The sequence below is a fragment of the Micropterus salmoides genome, unplaced genomic scaffold, assembly GCF_014851395.1.
Source record: "Micropterus salmoides isolate LMB-PRFRI ecotype aquatic unplaced genomic scaffold, ASM1485139v1 Ms_hic_scaffold_19, whole genome shotgun sequence".
Classification (NCBI taxonomy): Eukaryota; Metazoa; Chordata; class Actinopteri; order Centrarchiformes; family Centrarchidae; genus Micropterus; species Micropterus salmoides.
In genome coordinates this window covers 21,369,618-21,385,213 of record NW_024041039.1, presented here as the reverse complement: position 1 = coordinate 21,385,213, position 15,596 = coordinate 21,369,618, and the positions used below count along the sequence as shown (strand labels likewise).

Below are 15,596 nucleotides of genomic sequence, written 5' to 3'. Positions count from 1 at the left end.
GAATGCAGGCAAGCGGTGTAAAACGTCACAAACGGAGTGTTTTTGAAAGATCCAGGCTCGGCGCTCTGTGTCTGCAGCGCTCTATATGTGCCTATTGATAAGATAAAAGAGCAGCGAGATGAAAGTGGAGCGAAACGGAGGGTGCGAGGAAGAGAGAGGAAAGAAAGGGATGCTTTACGTCTTTGCCGAGTTACTAGGGGATTAGTCGCTGCTCTAATTGGCTCACGGAGAATTCATCTCAGTTTTCTTCCAGATTAGAGATAGATTTTTTACGCAGGTCAAGTTTGCTTCTGCATCTTAGGTTTCTGGGCTTCATTTGTAGAACGGAGAAGTTGAAGAGACGTGACACGCCGTCAACATTTGAAACCAGATCTGAGAAGCCATAGATTGGCATGATCAAGGTGTTACCTTGATTCAGCCTCTGTGTATTGCTCACATCCATTAATTTGGTGTTAGACTGGTATGAGAAAAGAAGATGAAGACAGAGCACAGCTGTATAGACTGTAGAGTCTAACTTCAAAGTGCGTCTAACACACTGTATCAACTTGAATATAAGTTGCCCCATATGACCCCCACCCTTTTGCAAGACCTTTTAAGTGTTAAATACAGGATGATAAATACACTAAATAAATGCACTCTCTTGTTGAGCTATGAAATAGCCTTTAATTTCCATTTATCATTGCAAGAGAATCATCATTTACTTGTAGATCAATATTAAGCAAATGTCATAAACACTCTTGGAAGGTGTAGTTGCATACAGGTAACAAGTGTTTTTCTTCACAACTACCAGGGAAAGGAGAAAGAGAGAGATATGGCAACTTGGTGCTGTGTATGTTGTGTGTTTTTTTTGTTTAGCGATTGAACTCTCCATCTCCTGTTTTTCTCTCTTATCTGAGTGAGACACGATATAAAATTCAAGCTGGTTGATGTGACAATAAATGAACATTAGTTAACTTTACACACAGTTTATTAGGTACATAAACGAATACAGCAACCTACCATCAAGAAGGATATAGTGTTTAGTTTTTGTTAATGTTAATGTTTCAGAGGGGTGTTGCTTCAACTTTATGGTCATTTTGGAGGCCGCAGTTTGTGGTGCTGTTGAGCTGTATTATATTATACGGAGAGGTGTTTATGTTATTTGCCCTCATTGATATAAATGGGGTGAACAAAATAATAATAGATATGTCTCTCAGTAAAATGCAATACAAATTTAATGACCATAAAGTAGAGTCAGAGAAAAACTGATTATAACCTTGTTGCAGGTTGGATTTATTGCAGGGCTGTTGTATTAGACTGCATTAGTTTTAACTAGGTAGTTGTACCTTAAAAACTGACTGACTGACTGACTAAATATTTAACTCGAACAAGCTTTAACAACGACAAATGATTGAAGTTTTGTTTTAATGTCCCCCCTCTGTCTTTAAGGTAACAACAGCTACAGAAGGGAAAACAAAGTGCAGTCATGTAGTAGTTGCCGAGCCTTCCAAAGGTGTCATGGACAACATAGGCCTACCTGCCTATAACTGTCGTCGTCCTCACATCACCAACACCTGATTAATCTCTAACACAGTATCCACACTGACCTGAAGGAACTCGACAATCCATTGTGTCCCTGTCGATTAACAGGGCGGCACCTCGGGGCGCCAGAATCCAAGAAAGACAGCAGGGGATGTGAAATACGGGTATAATCTCCTGTGCTGATGTCGACCGCTAATGGTGAACAAGCGTGTTTCAACTAGAAGCCCCTCTCCCTCCCTCACTCCCTCCTTCCTCCTCTATGTTCAGATGTAATTGTCATGACTCCTACACAAGTTCGAGCCTGTCATCACAGCAAGTGGTGAAAAATGAGCCGAGCAGCCGTGAGCCAAAATGATTGATCTGGAAGACTTTTTAGGGCTATTTTGTGCAGAATGGTGATGTTTACATGTGTCGCGAGCCTTCTTTCCTTCTTCTCCAATTGTAATTTAACGATGGTTATTTTCTATCTGCAAGACTGAACTCAGTTTGAGTAAGATCAAGTATTAGGGAGACTTTTCAACACAAAATTTCCAACATAAACATTGAGAAATTCTGTGTTAAGAAGCATTTCAGGCAATCAATAATCTCTTTAACCGTCTCTGCCACACTCTCTTTGGGAAAGCCTGCTATAACTCCTTCAGTATCAGCATCTGGACCTTTTTCCCTCCCTCTCCCCTCCCTGCCTCTCTCATTCAGATCCATTTTTGACCCCCCTCCAATGAATCACATTTGCTTTTTTTTTCTCTCCCCTTTCTCAATTTCCCCTCTCTCTTCTGTCTTTCTTGGCCACAGATTGGGGTCAGGAGTTTAGTAGGGGAAAACATTTGGAGCCGGTGGCACAGGGCCCAGCAGCTCTCGCAAAAAAATAAAAAAAAATAAATCGCTGTTCACACACACATTACAGAGAGCATTAACCTGCCCTGCTCTGCCTCCCCAAATGTCTCCATTACGGCGCTGCCTGGAACAACACAGGCACCGCTAGTCGCAGCCAGCCATCAATTGATGTGAGCAGAAACAGAGAATTAGAGAGAGGGGAAAATAAAGAAAGACAGACAGGGGGCAGAGAGCAACATTTGGCATTCTTCATAAAGGGATCTAAGATGAAAATATAGAAAAACATGCCTGTGTGTCTATCAGTCGAAAGCTACACTACCTGCTTGCTTTCACTCACGCCGTCAGTGCGGTGTTGATGTTATCACCAGGTCGATAAGTCACAATCTTTGAATAGACGGGCTTGTGTTTTCATTTGGGAATAAAAACCTGCAGTATATGAAATGCACCATGCTTCATACCTCTGCAGCCTAGTTTTTCTTTGTTGCCTGAATGGGACAGTGTTTCAATATTTTTATTTATATATTTAGTCTTGGCTTGATGTGTAGTCTCTGGGTTCAGGTTACTGTCACGATTGAGAGTCCTGTATACCCCTCCCCCTGTCCTCCAAGGGCAACTCATTTCTCGAGGTGTCAAGGGCCTCCCAATGCATGAGGAGGGGGAGGATCGAGAAAAACCGAGATCAAAGAGTGGTACAAAGCAATGCCGAGCACCGTCACCACGGGGGGGAGCAATACGAGGGCCATGAAGAGTACGGTGATGCATCCCTTCTCCTTTCCCTTATGTTTAATCATGAGCCTGTTGATGGTGATCCGTCCCTCTGATGCCTCACTTTTGATTAGGGGACTTACCTTCGGCTGCAATTGACCCTTCGCTAAGCCACACCCCTAATATGCAGCTGGCCAATCACAGCGCAGTATAGGACTTGCTCTAACTGAGGTCCAGCACTTTAATGTCTGTGCTCCATTGACTCTAATGCAAAAGGAGTCGATTTCTAGCTTTGTTTGCTGTATTTTTCCAAGATATGGTCAAACGCTGTTCCTGGGGCACTTGTAATAATGACAATTGCTACTCAGAGAGGTTGAAAGGAGATGTACGATTTATTCCTTTTCCAAAATGTAAAGCAAATCCAGCAAAATGTAGGCTGTAGGTTGTTCCTAATGTAATGTTAGTTAGATAACGCTAGCTAACTTACCACTGAATGTAATGTTAAAATCCTACTGTTCTGCTTTTTAACAATTGTAATAGTGAATAGAGACCTAGCCAGCTGTACAGGAACAATGTTGATCCATAGTACTTTCTCAATGGTGAGGTAATGCAGTGGTTCAATTTTACTCTGTGATCGGTAAGGCTTTAGCATCTGTCTTTTTTCACATCAGTTTGACAGCCTGAATAAAACCTTCAAATGCACAATGCAACTGCAAAACTGTCTTTTCACAAAAATTACAATATTTCTCCAGGGAGTGCAGTAATAGAAAGTGGCAGCGCCGTGATAAAAGTCCGACAGGTCCGACAGTTTGTCGGACTTAGCAACAGTAACTAAGGGGGACATGGCTTAGCGAAGGGTCAATTCACAAACCAGCGATGGTGTTCCCATCTCATCCTGTATACAAGACTTGAGTTAATGTGCTATTGGCTATGAGCGGCTGATCTAATCGCCACGCAAAGCTGAAGAAGCTGGTTGATTTGTTTTGGTCCTGAGTGTATTGATAACCTGTTGTTATGTATTGATAACTTTGTATGTTACAAAAACAAGGATAGTGTATATGTATATATGTATGTGTATGTATATGTACTATATATGTGCAGATAGATAGATTGATAGATACTGTAGATAGATAGATAGATAGATATATCCAGTAACAGACTTTGGGAACACATGCGCCTTGTATTTTTTAGACCGGCCCAGCATGGTCACTGTTTTGCTGGCATTAATGCAAAAAATGAGTAGGCTAACAAATTTTATATGATTCAGTGACAAACTAAGTGTCGTCTAACATGCTCCCAGCAGAAAGTTGAATTGCCACACAATGTGAGCACTGAGCGTATGAGAGATGCAATGTTTTTATACAAATGCCACAGGCTGCAACAACCAATCAAAAGGCAAGCAAAACTGACACCTAGGACAGTAACTGTTTTTTAAAGGATGCATTTCTATCTGCTATTCCTTTTAAGTAGATCATTTCTTTAGCTTTATCTAAAGATATAACTACTATCAGAAATATTTATGGGTACATTTATGTCCCGTTTTGGAAAAATATAAATTTTTCGAATCAAGTCGTTGTGTTCCTTATTTTTATAATTACAGCTAAGAAAACAGTAACTGCCTGTTGGCCAGAAATTCCCAGCTTCAGACCATCTCCCGCACTTTCTTATCCCACAGCCTGAGGGTCTTCTCTCAACAAAATAAATGGAAATTTGGCACATACAGTGTTCTGCTTAGACACATGGGTGAAAACATAAAATCTTGAGATTTAAAATTATCTGTCTTTAGGTTTTTTAAGGACAAAGAAAACTATTTATCCAGTGAGTTTCATCAGCGCGTCGGTCATTATAGAAGACAATATTTACAACATGAAATCCCCCCAACTGTTCTAACACGACACTCTACATTCTTAACCTATTGGTCTTATTTTACTTTTCACTTACTTTTAATAAAGTAAGTTTTTCTTTCTTTTCTCACAGGCAGAGATTTTAAGGTGTGACAGATCAGACAGCAAGAGAAAAAGGAAAGATGGAGGTCAACGGAAAAAATGTTACAGTTAGACAAATTGAATGCTTCAGCCACTTATGGCAAATAAGCTTTAGGAAAATAGATGAGGCAACTGCCACAGTTGTCAGAGTTATTTTGATGCAGGTATGCTTTTTTATTCTCTTGACTGACAGATCTGTCAACACTGCCATTTCTCCCTTACTGTTTCCCTGCTGCGCTCCCTCGCTGAAATTTCCTTTGATTATCTGCCTTTAAGTTAGGTTTTAGATTTACTGAACTGCTGGAGAATCTGAATAAGAAAAAATCCTCTGTTTAATTTTCACTTTGTTTACAAATGTAATTATTTTAATGTCGCTGACATTTGCATATTCACGTCCATGCCTCCAGTACATATCAGTATAATTGTATTTTAAAAGAGTAGTTGTCTGTCAAGAAGTACATTAACTAAGCCTACCATTCTTAGTGTTTATATTCAAACGTCTTTGCCTCATCCTGCCCATAAAGCACATTACATGTCATTTAGTGGCAACTCCAAATGGCCAGAGGGCTGTTGAAGAAGAGTTTTTTTTTACATTTGCAAAAAAATACTGAAGAAAAATGGCTGCCAGTCGAACACACCTAACTTGCGACAACAAGTTTTTGATCAATATCAAGCCTTGTATGTTTGAGTCCAAGTAATAAAGCTTGAGGCATGGTGTCAAGTTACTTAATGAAACTTGGACGTGGTTATATATAAAAATGTCACTTTGAAACAATGACGTTGGGCTTTTAGTGTAATGTATACTAATGTTGGCAAAGCAGGTATAAGGTATTACAGCGTCCATCAGTTACTTTGCAGGCTGTAAATATAATATAGTGCAAACTGTGCATTCTATAATTTTTCATCAGTGTGTCCTACAATCACTGCAGGGATGTTGGTTTATTTGTTATTATTAGTATTAACTGCAAGTTTGGTCTTTACATGTCTATAGCTCAGGGGTGTCAAAGCGTGGGACATGGAGGGACAGCAGCAGTGCATTTTCTCAGTCCAGCCAAAGACACCAGGGACACCAGAGCTTTGTCACACAGTGTACTTTTAGGCAGGTTTTGAGTATGTCAATCAGTATGTGCATTCATAATAAAAAATGTAACATAATTATGTGCACTCAAATATGTCAGGATGTATACTAACTCAAAATTACTCTAGGTACACCTCAGAAAACAAACAAACAAGCTAACTAAATCTTTGGAAAATGTTTTCATTGTCTTTGTCACGTTCAAGTGACAGGAACATTACAAAGTTACAGTTTGACTGATGTCTAACAGCAGTAGTCTTGTACTGTATCAGTTAAACAAGAATTGAAAGTTTGTACATATATATTTGCTAAAACAGTGTACTATGAATTTTGTTTATAGTACAAGAAATACTGCACTGCTTTTAGTATGGAATTTGGATACAGAACAGGCAATTTCACTGATTAGCTCCTTCTTCCCCATCAGTGAACTCACCCTTGTAATCTACACCTGATGTAACCAGTGTAAAATGGTTGGTGTGTCCCAATTCCATAAAACAGTGGTATATGGTAAATACTAAATACTCATCTTTATAGTATAATGTTGGTTCCAGTAGTAAAATCAATATAGTTTAATGTTTTATACCAACACAAATTATACAATATGTGCACTGTTGGATGTCAATCAAACTGCGACTTAATAAAAGCAAATGCTTTTTAAATGTTTTGTATTTTGTCTTAAATTTTTAAATCTTTCTTGAGCTGTCTCACCATGGATAACAGCTTACATTTCTCATTCCTAGCCATCAGAACTCAAACTACTGCTGCTGTTGTAGCCCAGCTCGCTCGCTAGTTGTAATTAATTAATAATGTTCACCTGGTGTTCCTGGTGCCAATCTGAGCATTGTATCTCTCTATCTGTCTCTCCCTCTCTATATGTTCGTCAAATCATGTGAGAATAAAAGAACTTAAAGCTCTTTCACGTTTTCTTCCTCTCCCCATTTGTCTTCATCATTACATCACATTAGCCCCATCCCTCCTCTAAGACTCTTCTTCCTCCCTTCCTCTGCTTCTCTTTTACACTTGTCTCTGTCACCCCTTTCTCTCCACATATCGCTCTGCCTGCATCACCGTCTTTATCTGTCTCTCTCTATCTTTATCGTGTGAAACATCACTTTATCCATCCCTTTAAGTATCTCAGTCTGGAGCACCCTTCCTCTATCTCCCTCCTTCCTTATCTCTCCATCTCTGTCTCTCTAAACATCTTTCTTTGCCACCGTCTCTGTATCTCTTCACATGTCTGTATCATGCTTTATGCTGCTTCTCGTCTGTTTTACCCTTTGTCAGCTCATCCGACTCTTTATTACTTGCAACCCTTTCTCTCTTTCTTTCACTATTTCAAGCTGGCACTTCTTTGGTCTGTGGTGGCCAACTAGCATGACAGCATGCTAATGCTGATGTGGTGCTTGTGTGTGCCTGTCATGCCTCTCAGTGTGTGTGTGTGTGTTTAGGGGTCGGGGAGGTGGCTCTGCTTAGCGCTCTGGTTGGCTGAGCCCATCTGTCACTCAAAACGGCCAACCTGTGGTCCCAGTTGCCAGCCAGCCGTATCGGCACTCTGACAGAATTATGAAAATTCCTGTCTATTGCTCATTGGCCCAATTGAATTACAAGCAGTGCCTTGTTCCATGCAAGGTTTTTAAACGGCTGATTTAAGACACACACACACACGCACACACCACTGCCATGGATGAGGGTTAGGGAGGCTATTTATTCCCTCTGTGTGCAGAGCAGGAAGATATTGTCTGTCTTTTTATATGACTCTTGTTTTGATAGATTTTTGATTGAGTTCTTCTCAATGTTTGTGTCTTTGTATCTTAATATGCCGCCAAGGCTTTTGTTTTCATCACACCATTTCTGCAGTTTATGGTGGATTATTTGCTTCGCAGGACGTCTATTCTGCGTCATTTCTCCCTACAGCACTTCACATCTGCTGTCATTTCATTACAGACATTTATTTGACACTGTGTGCCTGCCAAGACACTCTGGATAAATCACACTGTTATTTTGTCTGCTTCCACACACCTGAGTGGAAGGAAAAAAGGCAGAAAATGGTCTTATTTTCTACTTCCAGCAGTTATTTCTATTGGTATACGCAACAGAACAGCAGGTCTGTTTATCACTAAGTGTATTCTCAGTCAAAGAGAATCAGGTTTCAGTGAGCCGGTGTGTACTCAGTATGTACAGTACATTCATACAGTCACCCCCAGCAATCAAACAGAAGCTGCATTTGAATGACTCTTTCTTCCCTCCCAAAGCCACTGTGACAAGTTGCTACTTGTTAGACCTCATGCCTGCCTGCTGTCTCTGAGCCTATTTGACTGACTGACTGACTGACTGGCTGGCAGTATTTCTGTCCCTTTTTTCGTTTGTCTCCCGTCTGTCTCTTCTGCTTGCTTACCTGATTGCCTGTCCACCTGCTTGCATATCTGTCAGTCTCTTGTCTTGAATACACCGACGTTCTTTAAAGATCCCCTGTAAAAGTTTTTCCATTTAAAGTAGGTGCTGGCAGCTTGAAATGGCGCTAGATGTCAACAATGAGGAGAAAAGTGTAAACCACACTTTAGGGCTGCATTTACAGTAACCACCTTTGGCCATAATAACAACTACCTCATGTATTAGAAGCTCTGTAGTATTACTTTACAAAAACAGCTCATGCAGACATATTGTAAGTACGGCATGCATCTGCTGATGGTTAATGGGCAATCACCAAACTTGCCTCAAACTTTTACGCCACAGTTCTTACAGTGAGAGTAATGTTGTTGAACGTACCCCATCTTCTTGGTTTAAATGATGACAATAAATTGGTTAACCCCCTCTGATTCATCCATTGCTGGTAAATGTGGTGTGTTAAGTTTCCTGTCTAGTGCTAATTTTCTTGGTCCTCTGCAAACAGCTTCAGTGGTTTCCCTTGGACAGTGTGATTGTGCATTGTTATACCCCATGCATTGTGTGTTCTGAAAATGGTATTTTGATGTTAACTGTTCATGTAATGAGTGTGCAAACAGAGTTGCTATTGCGCACGTACTTGTTTATGTAGCTGCACACAAACAGGAAGGACTCACTTCTTCTGCACAGAGTTTCTTTGTTTCTGGACAATCAAGTATAAATTCGATGCAGTGGAGGAAGGGGAGCCATCTGCGTACAGGAGGACCTAATCATGATACAAGTGATGATTAGACAAGAGAGTTCATTTAAAAGGAATTATCAACCACACTGAATTGTCACCACATACAATAAATAAATTAACGTGATTGCGGGAAAAAGTCGCCGGATTTGTTGCCAATCGCAAAAAAGTCACAAACTTGTTCTAATAGGTGTTTTTCACAGCAGACATTTTGGCTTGTTGTACCCAGAGAAGCACAGGTGTTGCAGTACGAATCACATTAACATTGGCTCTCTTCCATTTAAGGATCCCAGTAAGCCACGGCAGTAACCCAGCATGCAAGAGCCCTGCAACTGGCAAAACTAAATGGTATGCAGCCATCGTTAATGTTATTAATGACACCTGGGCTTTTCGTGCTGTGACATGCCTAAATGAAAAAGGTCTCTTCCAATCAGTAATAATAACTGTATGGACCTGGTATATTCGCACAACAGTGGCATGGAATTGAAGAGTTGTTGAATTTTACATAATTAAAAATCCAGGAGAAAGAAAGAATCCCATAACATGACATTATAAACATTTTATTTTTACCCATCCAGTCAGTCACTCTATCCTGATATGAAGCAAAGTGAGACGGCAGACGTAACGTTGGTGTGTTCAAGCTTTCCGGTTCCAGCATGCTTGCTCGCTGTGTCCCAGGTGTATTTTTACATATAAAATCTCAGCAACTCAAACTGGCAATTTTAAAGACAACAGAAATGCATGTAGTTTATTATTTATTCATTAGCTTTTCAAGCTTTGTGACAGGGTTATTTATAGCACTAAGAGGATTTTTTTGGTGGGGGGGGCACAAACCTGAGTTAACTCTTTTATGTGCGTTTTTATCATTTTCCCTGACTATATCTATCTATCTATTCCTCTGTCTATCTGTCACTGTCTGCCCATATCTGTCTGTCTGCCTGTCATTGTATTTGTCTGAGAAAGGAACCCACCCACGGTTGTCTGGTCTCGATCTCCATGGCGACCTAATCCTCGCCAATCCCAGAACAGTGGTGTTCCAGTTGAGACCCACTGTGTTACACCAGCCTGTCATCACTGATCACTGGATAGAGTTGCTGCAGTTTTATCAGAGTGGCTTTGATCCACATCTAATGACATCAGTGTGTATGTGTGTGTGTTTATGAGAGAGAGTGAGAGAGAGAGCATTTGTTTGTCTTTCTTACTTTAAAAAAATCCTTACCCACAGACAACTTGAATTTATGTGCATTCATTTGAGTACATTGGTATATGAGTATTAGGTGTGTGTGTGAGTGTGTGAGTGAGTGTGTGTGTGTGTGCGTGTTGCCCTGGCTGGCAGTAATGAATCCAGTGGTGCTGTTGGCATGAGCAGGGCCATGCTATTAACCTCTCTTCCAGCTAGACTGATCTCACCCTGTCTGTCTGTCTCATTGGCCTAATGACACTCTCACACTCTGAGCACACCGCACACACACAGACCTGTCCTTTCTAATCAAATTTCCAACGAGGAGAAAAGTATTCTACATTGTCCAATCATCCCTATTCAAAGAGTCAAAAAGCTTCTGCCAGCGCCAAGAGAAGATTTCTTTAACACCCACTCAAAGGAAGTTACTCTTCAAAACTATTTCAAATATATAAATCTTCACTTGCCCTCTGCAGCCTGATCAGATTTCACTATATTTTACACCAGCCATCAGCTTCAACAGAGCTTTTATGAGTGCGTTTTCTCACTCATAACAGTCACTGTAAAGCTACAGCTCTAGATGTGTGCTCTTTGCTTTTGATCTGACAAGACTGTAGTAGAGTAGTTACGTCACGTCGGAGCCCCCTATAATACTATCATTTGAGATATAAATCACTCAGAGAGAGAGAGAGAGAGACATTTACTTTGCCAAGCCTGCCAAGGAAGATTTAAAGGGACATTTTTAAAGTTTAGGACTCAGGGTAAAAGCTGGAGGTGGACTGTTAGCTTTGCACACGCCCCAAATTACAGCCTGCGTGCTTGTTTAATGAGTTTGTGGTGGCACTTTTGGTCGTCACTGAATAAAAAAGCAACATGACAGGATGGGGAAAAAAATATGACATGAAAAGTGCTGTCGAATTGCTTCACCAGCATCGTAAATGTTGTTTAATAGTCTGTACTCGGGCTTTTGTGCGTGCGTGTGGGCGTGCATGTCTGTGTGAATGAGAAAACCCCAGCCTCCATAGGAAATCCTGAGAGGAGTGAGGAGCACCTGGCGCTGTCTGTAGTCATAACAAATGACAAGGAGGGATTTAGACTATATTTGTATTGGTGCCAGCTTGTTACACGCACTCCCTGTTCACATTTTCTCTTATAACCACCGTGTAATGCAACATCGGCACTTGGCGTGGCTTTGCCCTCGCGAGTTAGTTTTTTAACTGCACTGCTCTGGAATGCCCCGGCTCATCCATGTGTCCCTCATTAGGGTTACGGCCTGGGACGGCCCAGCAGTAATATCCAACACACCTCATCCCATCTGTGAGCTGACCGAGACGGAGATAATGTAGGCAGGAGGATGCATTTGGCAAGCCAGAGGACATAAAGTTAGAGCTTTCTGCAGTGCGAGTTCATTAGGCAGAGGACTGCTGGGAGACGGGTGTCAGCCTGGTCTGAGCTAAATTAAGAACTCTAGCTGAGGGACAATCAGATGAAGTGGGAAACGGATAGAGGCCAGTTTGTGTAGGCCCACGTGGGATGTTTTTGTTTTTATACCCCAATCATTCGAAGAGGATTGTAGTTTAGAAGACTCTCCAGCTTTTATGTGATTGACTATTACAGTACGTCACCTGGCACCTGCTGTGATAGCCTACTAATTGCACCTGACAGCCTCCCTGTATTGCTTTTCATTTAAAGTACAAGTTTTGCTACAACCTCAGGCCTGACCTTAATATCTCCCCTCTAACCATGATGTGATTGGTCGTTTCAGCAGGTGGCACCATATGGCCAGCAGGGGATGGGCGGTTACAGCCAGCAGCAGCAGCAGCAGCAGCAGCAGCAGGCGGGGCAGCAGGGGACCTCTCCATACTTTAGCCCCCCTCAGCAGACGCCTCCAGGCCCGACCCAGAGCCCCTACCTGCAGCCTCGACCACCACCACAACAGGTACCAATGCGCACACACACACACACACACACACACACACACCACAGTTACAGAACCAGACACCCAATGTGCTGTATCCTGTGTGGAAAAATTGGCCAAGACATTCAGCTGTAACCAAGCCTAAAGTCTCCTTTACATGACGTGAGCAAAAATGGAAATGATTACCATAACTCAATAAGTAAATATGCTTAAATATATCAGTTACATATAGATACGCGGATGTCACACATCAGATGTAGCATCAAGAATAAAATTTTAAATATCAGCAGGAAAGGGATTTCATCTAGATCTTTTCCATGGGTTGTATTTTGATATTTTAGTGGTACTGAGATTTGAGAGGTCATCTTAGGGGATGAACTCTGTGTGTGTGTGTGTGTGTGTGTGTGTGTGTGTGTGTGTGTGTGTGTGTGTAAACAATAGTGTGGTGTGCCTCTGGTCCAACATACCTGCTGCATGGGTCGCATTGTTCCATTCCATTATTCATGAGAGGTATTTTAGGTAAATCTCACTCTCTGTGTTTCTATATTTTCATATTATCTCTCTCAGCACACACACACTCATAGAAACAGTACATTTGAATGCAGTGCAAGTTCACAGATTGGACATTCACAGTGTAGTGTATATTTTCTATGCACACAAACCCAGCTGTGCAAACCCAAATCCTCAGTACAACAAAGGGCCTGTTCCACAGTTATGGATCTAGACTTGTCCTGCCAAGTTTCAACATGATGTTCTGTAGAAGATTTCCATTGGGAAGCTGGGTTCAAGCAGTTGTTTTTGAGTTGAGTGAAGGCTGCCCATGTGTTTCCCATCCACTCTGCAGCCAGAGGGATCTATCAGCCTGCATGGAGTGACTCTGGCTAACAGCCCTGCCCTGGATCAGAACAGAGCAGAACAAAGTGGAGCAGGAGAAAGAACAGTACGAGATGGGAGAGATTACAGCAGAACTGGACAGGAAAGGAAAGATCAGACAGAACAGGGAGTGGGAAGAGAAGACAAGATGAAGCAGAACGCCTGATTTCACTGCATTAATATCCAAATGCACAGCAATGGCAACAAGAGAACCACCATGTGGAGCAGAGGACAAGTGTAGTAACATACACTTACTCGAGCACTGTGCTTTAGTACAGTATTTCCCTCATGTGCAAATTCATATTTACGTTGTATTTCAGAGGATAATGCTACATTATATATGTAGTTGAGGAATAGATTAGGTTAGTATGTAGAAAAAATAGTGGATTTTACACAACAGATAAGCAACTCATAAAGTATTGTGCATTTTTGCACAATTTTACAATACCCAAGAGTTTAGAAAGAATTAGATAACTTTTAAAATTTATAAGTAGGACTGATTGCACTTGAGTGTTTACTACTACTACTACTAGTGTCTACTTTTGTACACATCAATGGTTTGTACCACTTCCACTACAGAGCAAAACAATTACAAAACAACAGCAAGCTGTTTTAATGAAGGTATCCACATTGACAGCATATCCCTACAGGACAGAACAGGACAGAACTGTATAGAATACATAAAACTCAGAACATATCAGGAACTCAAAGAACAATGTGCTGTACAGATCTGTTTCCTCTGCAAGTATTTGTTTTTTAGAAATTAAAGTCACGTTAATGCAAAAAACAGCACAGGGAAGAATGGACAGTACTACAGTATTTTCAAAAAGCATCCTTTTTTGAATCGTATCGGCCACTAGTAGTTCACAAATGTGAATAGACGTATTTAGTATCTGCACTAGTTGATGCCATTTGGCAGTGGTGTAGCTGTGTTTGTCTAGGGAGTTATACTGTGATTTACTGAGATGTAGTTAAGCCATCCTTTAGACAGCCTTGAATATTGAGCACACCAAGACAAATAGCCAAGCAAAAAGCCATTTTGAACACAAAAGCAGGTTGTCAAAAAAGGAAATCGTTAGTCTTAGCATAGTAATTTTCATACCGAGTGAACATTTCAGCCAGCATGCCTTTTGTCTCACACTGAAAAAAGCACTTACTCTTATTTCCTCACTTAACATGCTGACACACACAGACCGCGCAGCCTACTGAACAAACATTATTCACTCTAACTAGCAGAGGCTGAGATCCATGGCCACGGTGACATTCTGCGACAGTAATGGTGTGTTTTCATCATCACTGATGATGTGCCGGCAATTGACCCTCGCTGACATTTATTCACCAGGTAGTTCTGCCCAAGCACGCTGATTGGCCAAAGCCCTGTTTCACCTGTGCATAATGATTGCTATGACGACTGCTGCGGTGACCAGGGAGCTGGTTTTCTTTGTGTTCTTTATTGTTGGGAATGCTCGCTACTTTAAGGGAAAATGTTTAAATCAACACAGATGCTTGTTAACACCGCATAAAAGCCACAGTACCTTCAGCAGCCATTGCATCAACGTTGCATCCCGCTGTCTTTACTTTAAATCAAAAAATCCTTCCTGCGTTAGAGCCATGTAGCATTTTATGTACCAGAATAACAGCAGGCTGTATGCCAACACATTGTGGTCTGTCTACGGGTCATCAAACTACAGACCCTACTAAATCCCCTCCTTCCATGGACTAATAAGCTCCCTGCTCCCATACTTACATTTATGTAACACTTTTACATTTCAGTTTGGTATGGGGAAATGAGCTTTAACAAGAAACCCGGCTATTAGTTGACAAGTACAGTTAAAGGACAACCTTACCAACTAGCATTCCAATTATTCGGAAACTTAATAGAGTCGATATATATACTATGTGTAAATGGAAGTGCATAGCTGGTAATAGGCTAGGATCCTTGAGGTAGAGGTGAGGTTTTCTCAGCTGCAGTGGTTCCATTCTTGTGTAACAAATGCAAAATCCATGTCCAGGCACTCACTTTATTTCAGCAGTTTATGTTCAAGTAATTACAGAAAATGCATGATATTGATCATTAAAAAACATGACATTTTACACATAACAAAAACAAGCCTGTGTGGTGGCATTAAGACAAAGTTAATTGTCCATCGATTGAGTGAGAGAGAAAGGGAAAGAATGCCAGAAAATACTTGAATTCATTTAAATAACAAAGAAACTAGGTCCCTGTCTTTGATTTTGGATCCAAGAGTAAACATGTTTGGAAATTGAACCTACACAGTGCAGTTGGCCAAGATTACAAATAGAAGATTTGGTGTGCTTTCAGCTCAGAGCTGTATTACTTTCATTTTTCTGTTCTGAGTGAGTGTGCGTCTTTGTATCAGTTT

The 15,596-nt window shown here is 41.1% G+C and overlaps 1 protein-coding gene across 1 annotated transcript in view; it reads left to right on the top strand.

The window, feature by feature from the left end:
- The window catches only part of LOC119910359 (AT-rich interactive domain-containing protein 1B-like), a 173,011-nt gene that overhangs the window by 31,353 nt on the left and 126,062 nt on the right, over positions 1–15,596 (top strand). The window contains 1 exon segment of the mRNA XM_038728934.1: positions 12,187–12,360. Coding sequence (XP_038584862.1) covers positions 12,187–12,360 — 174 coding nt within the window.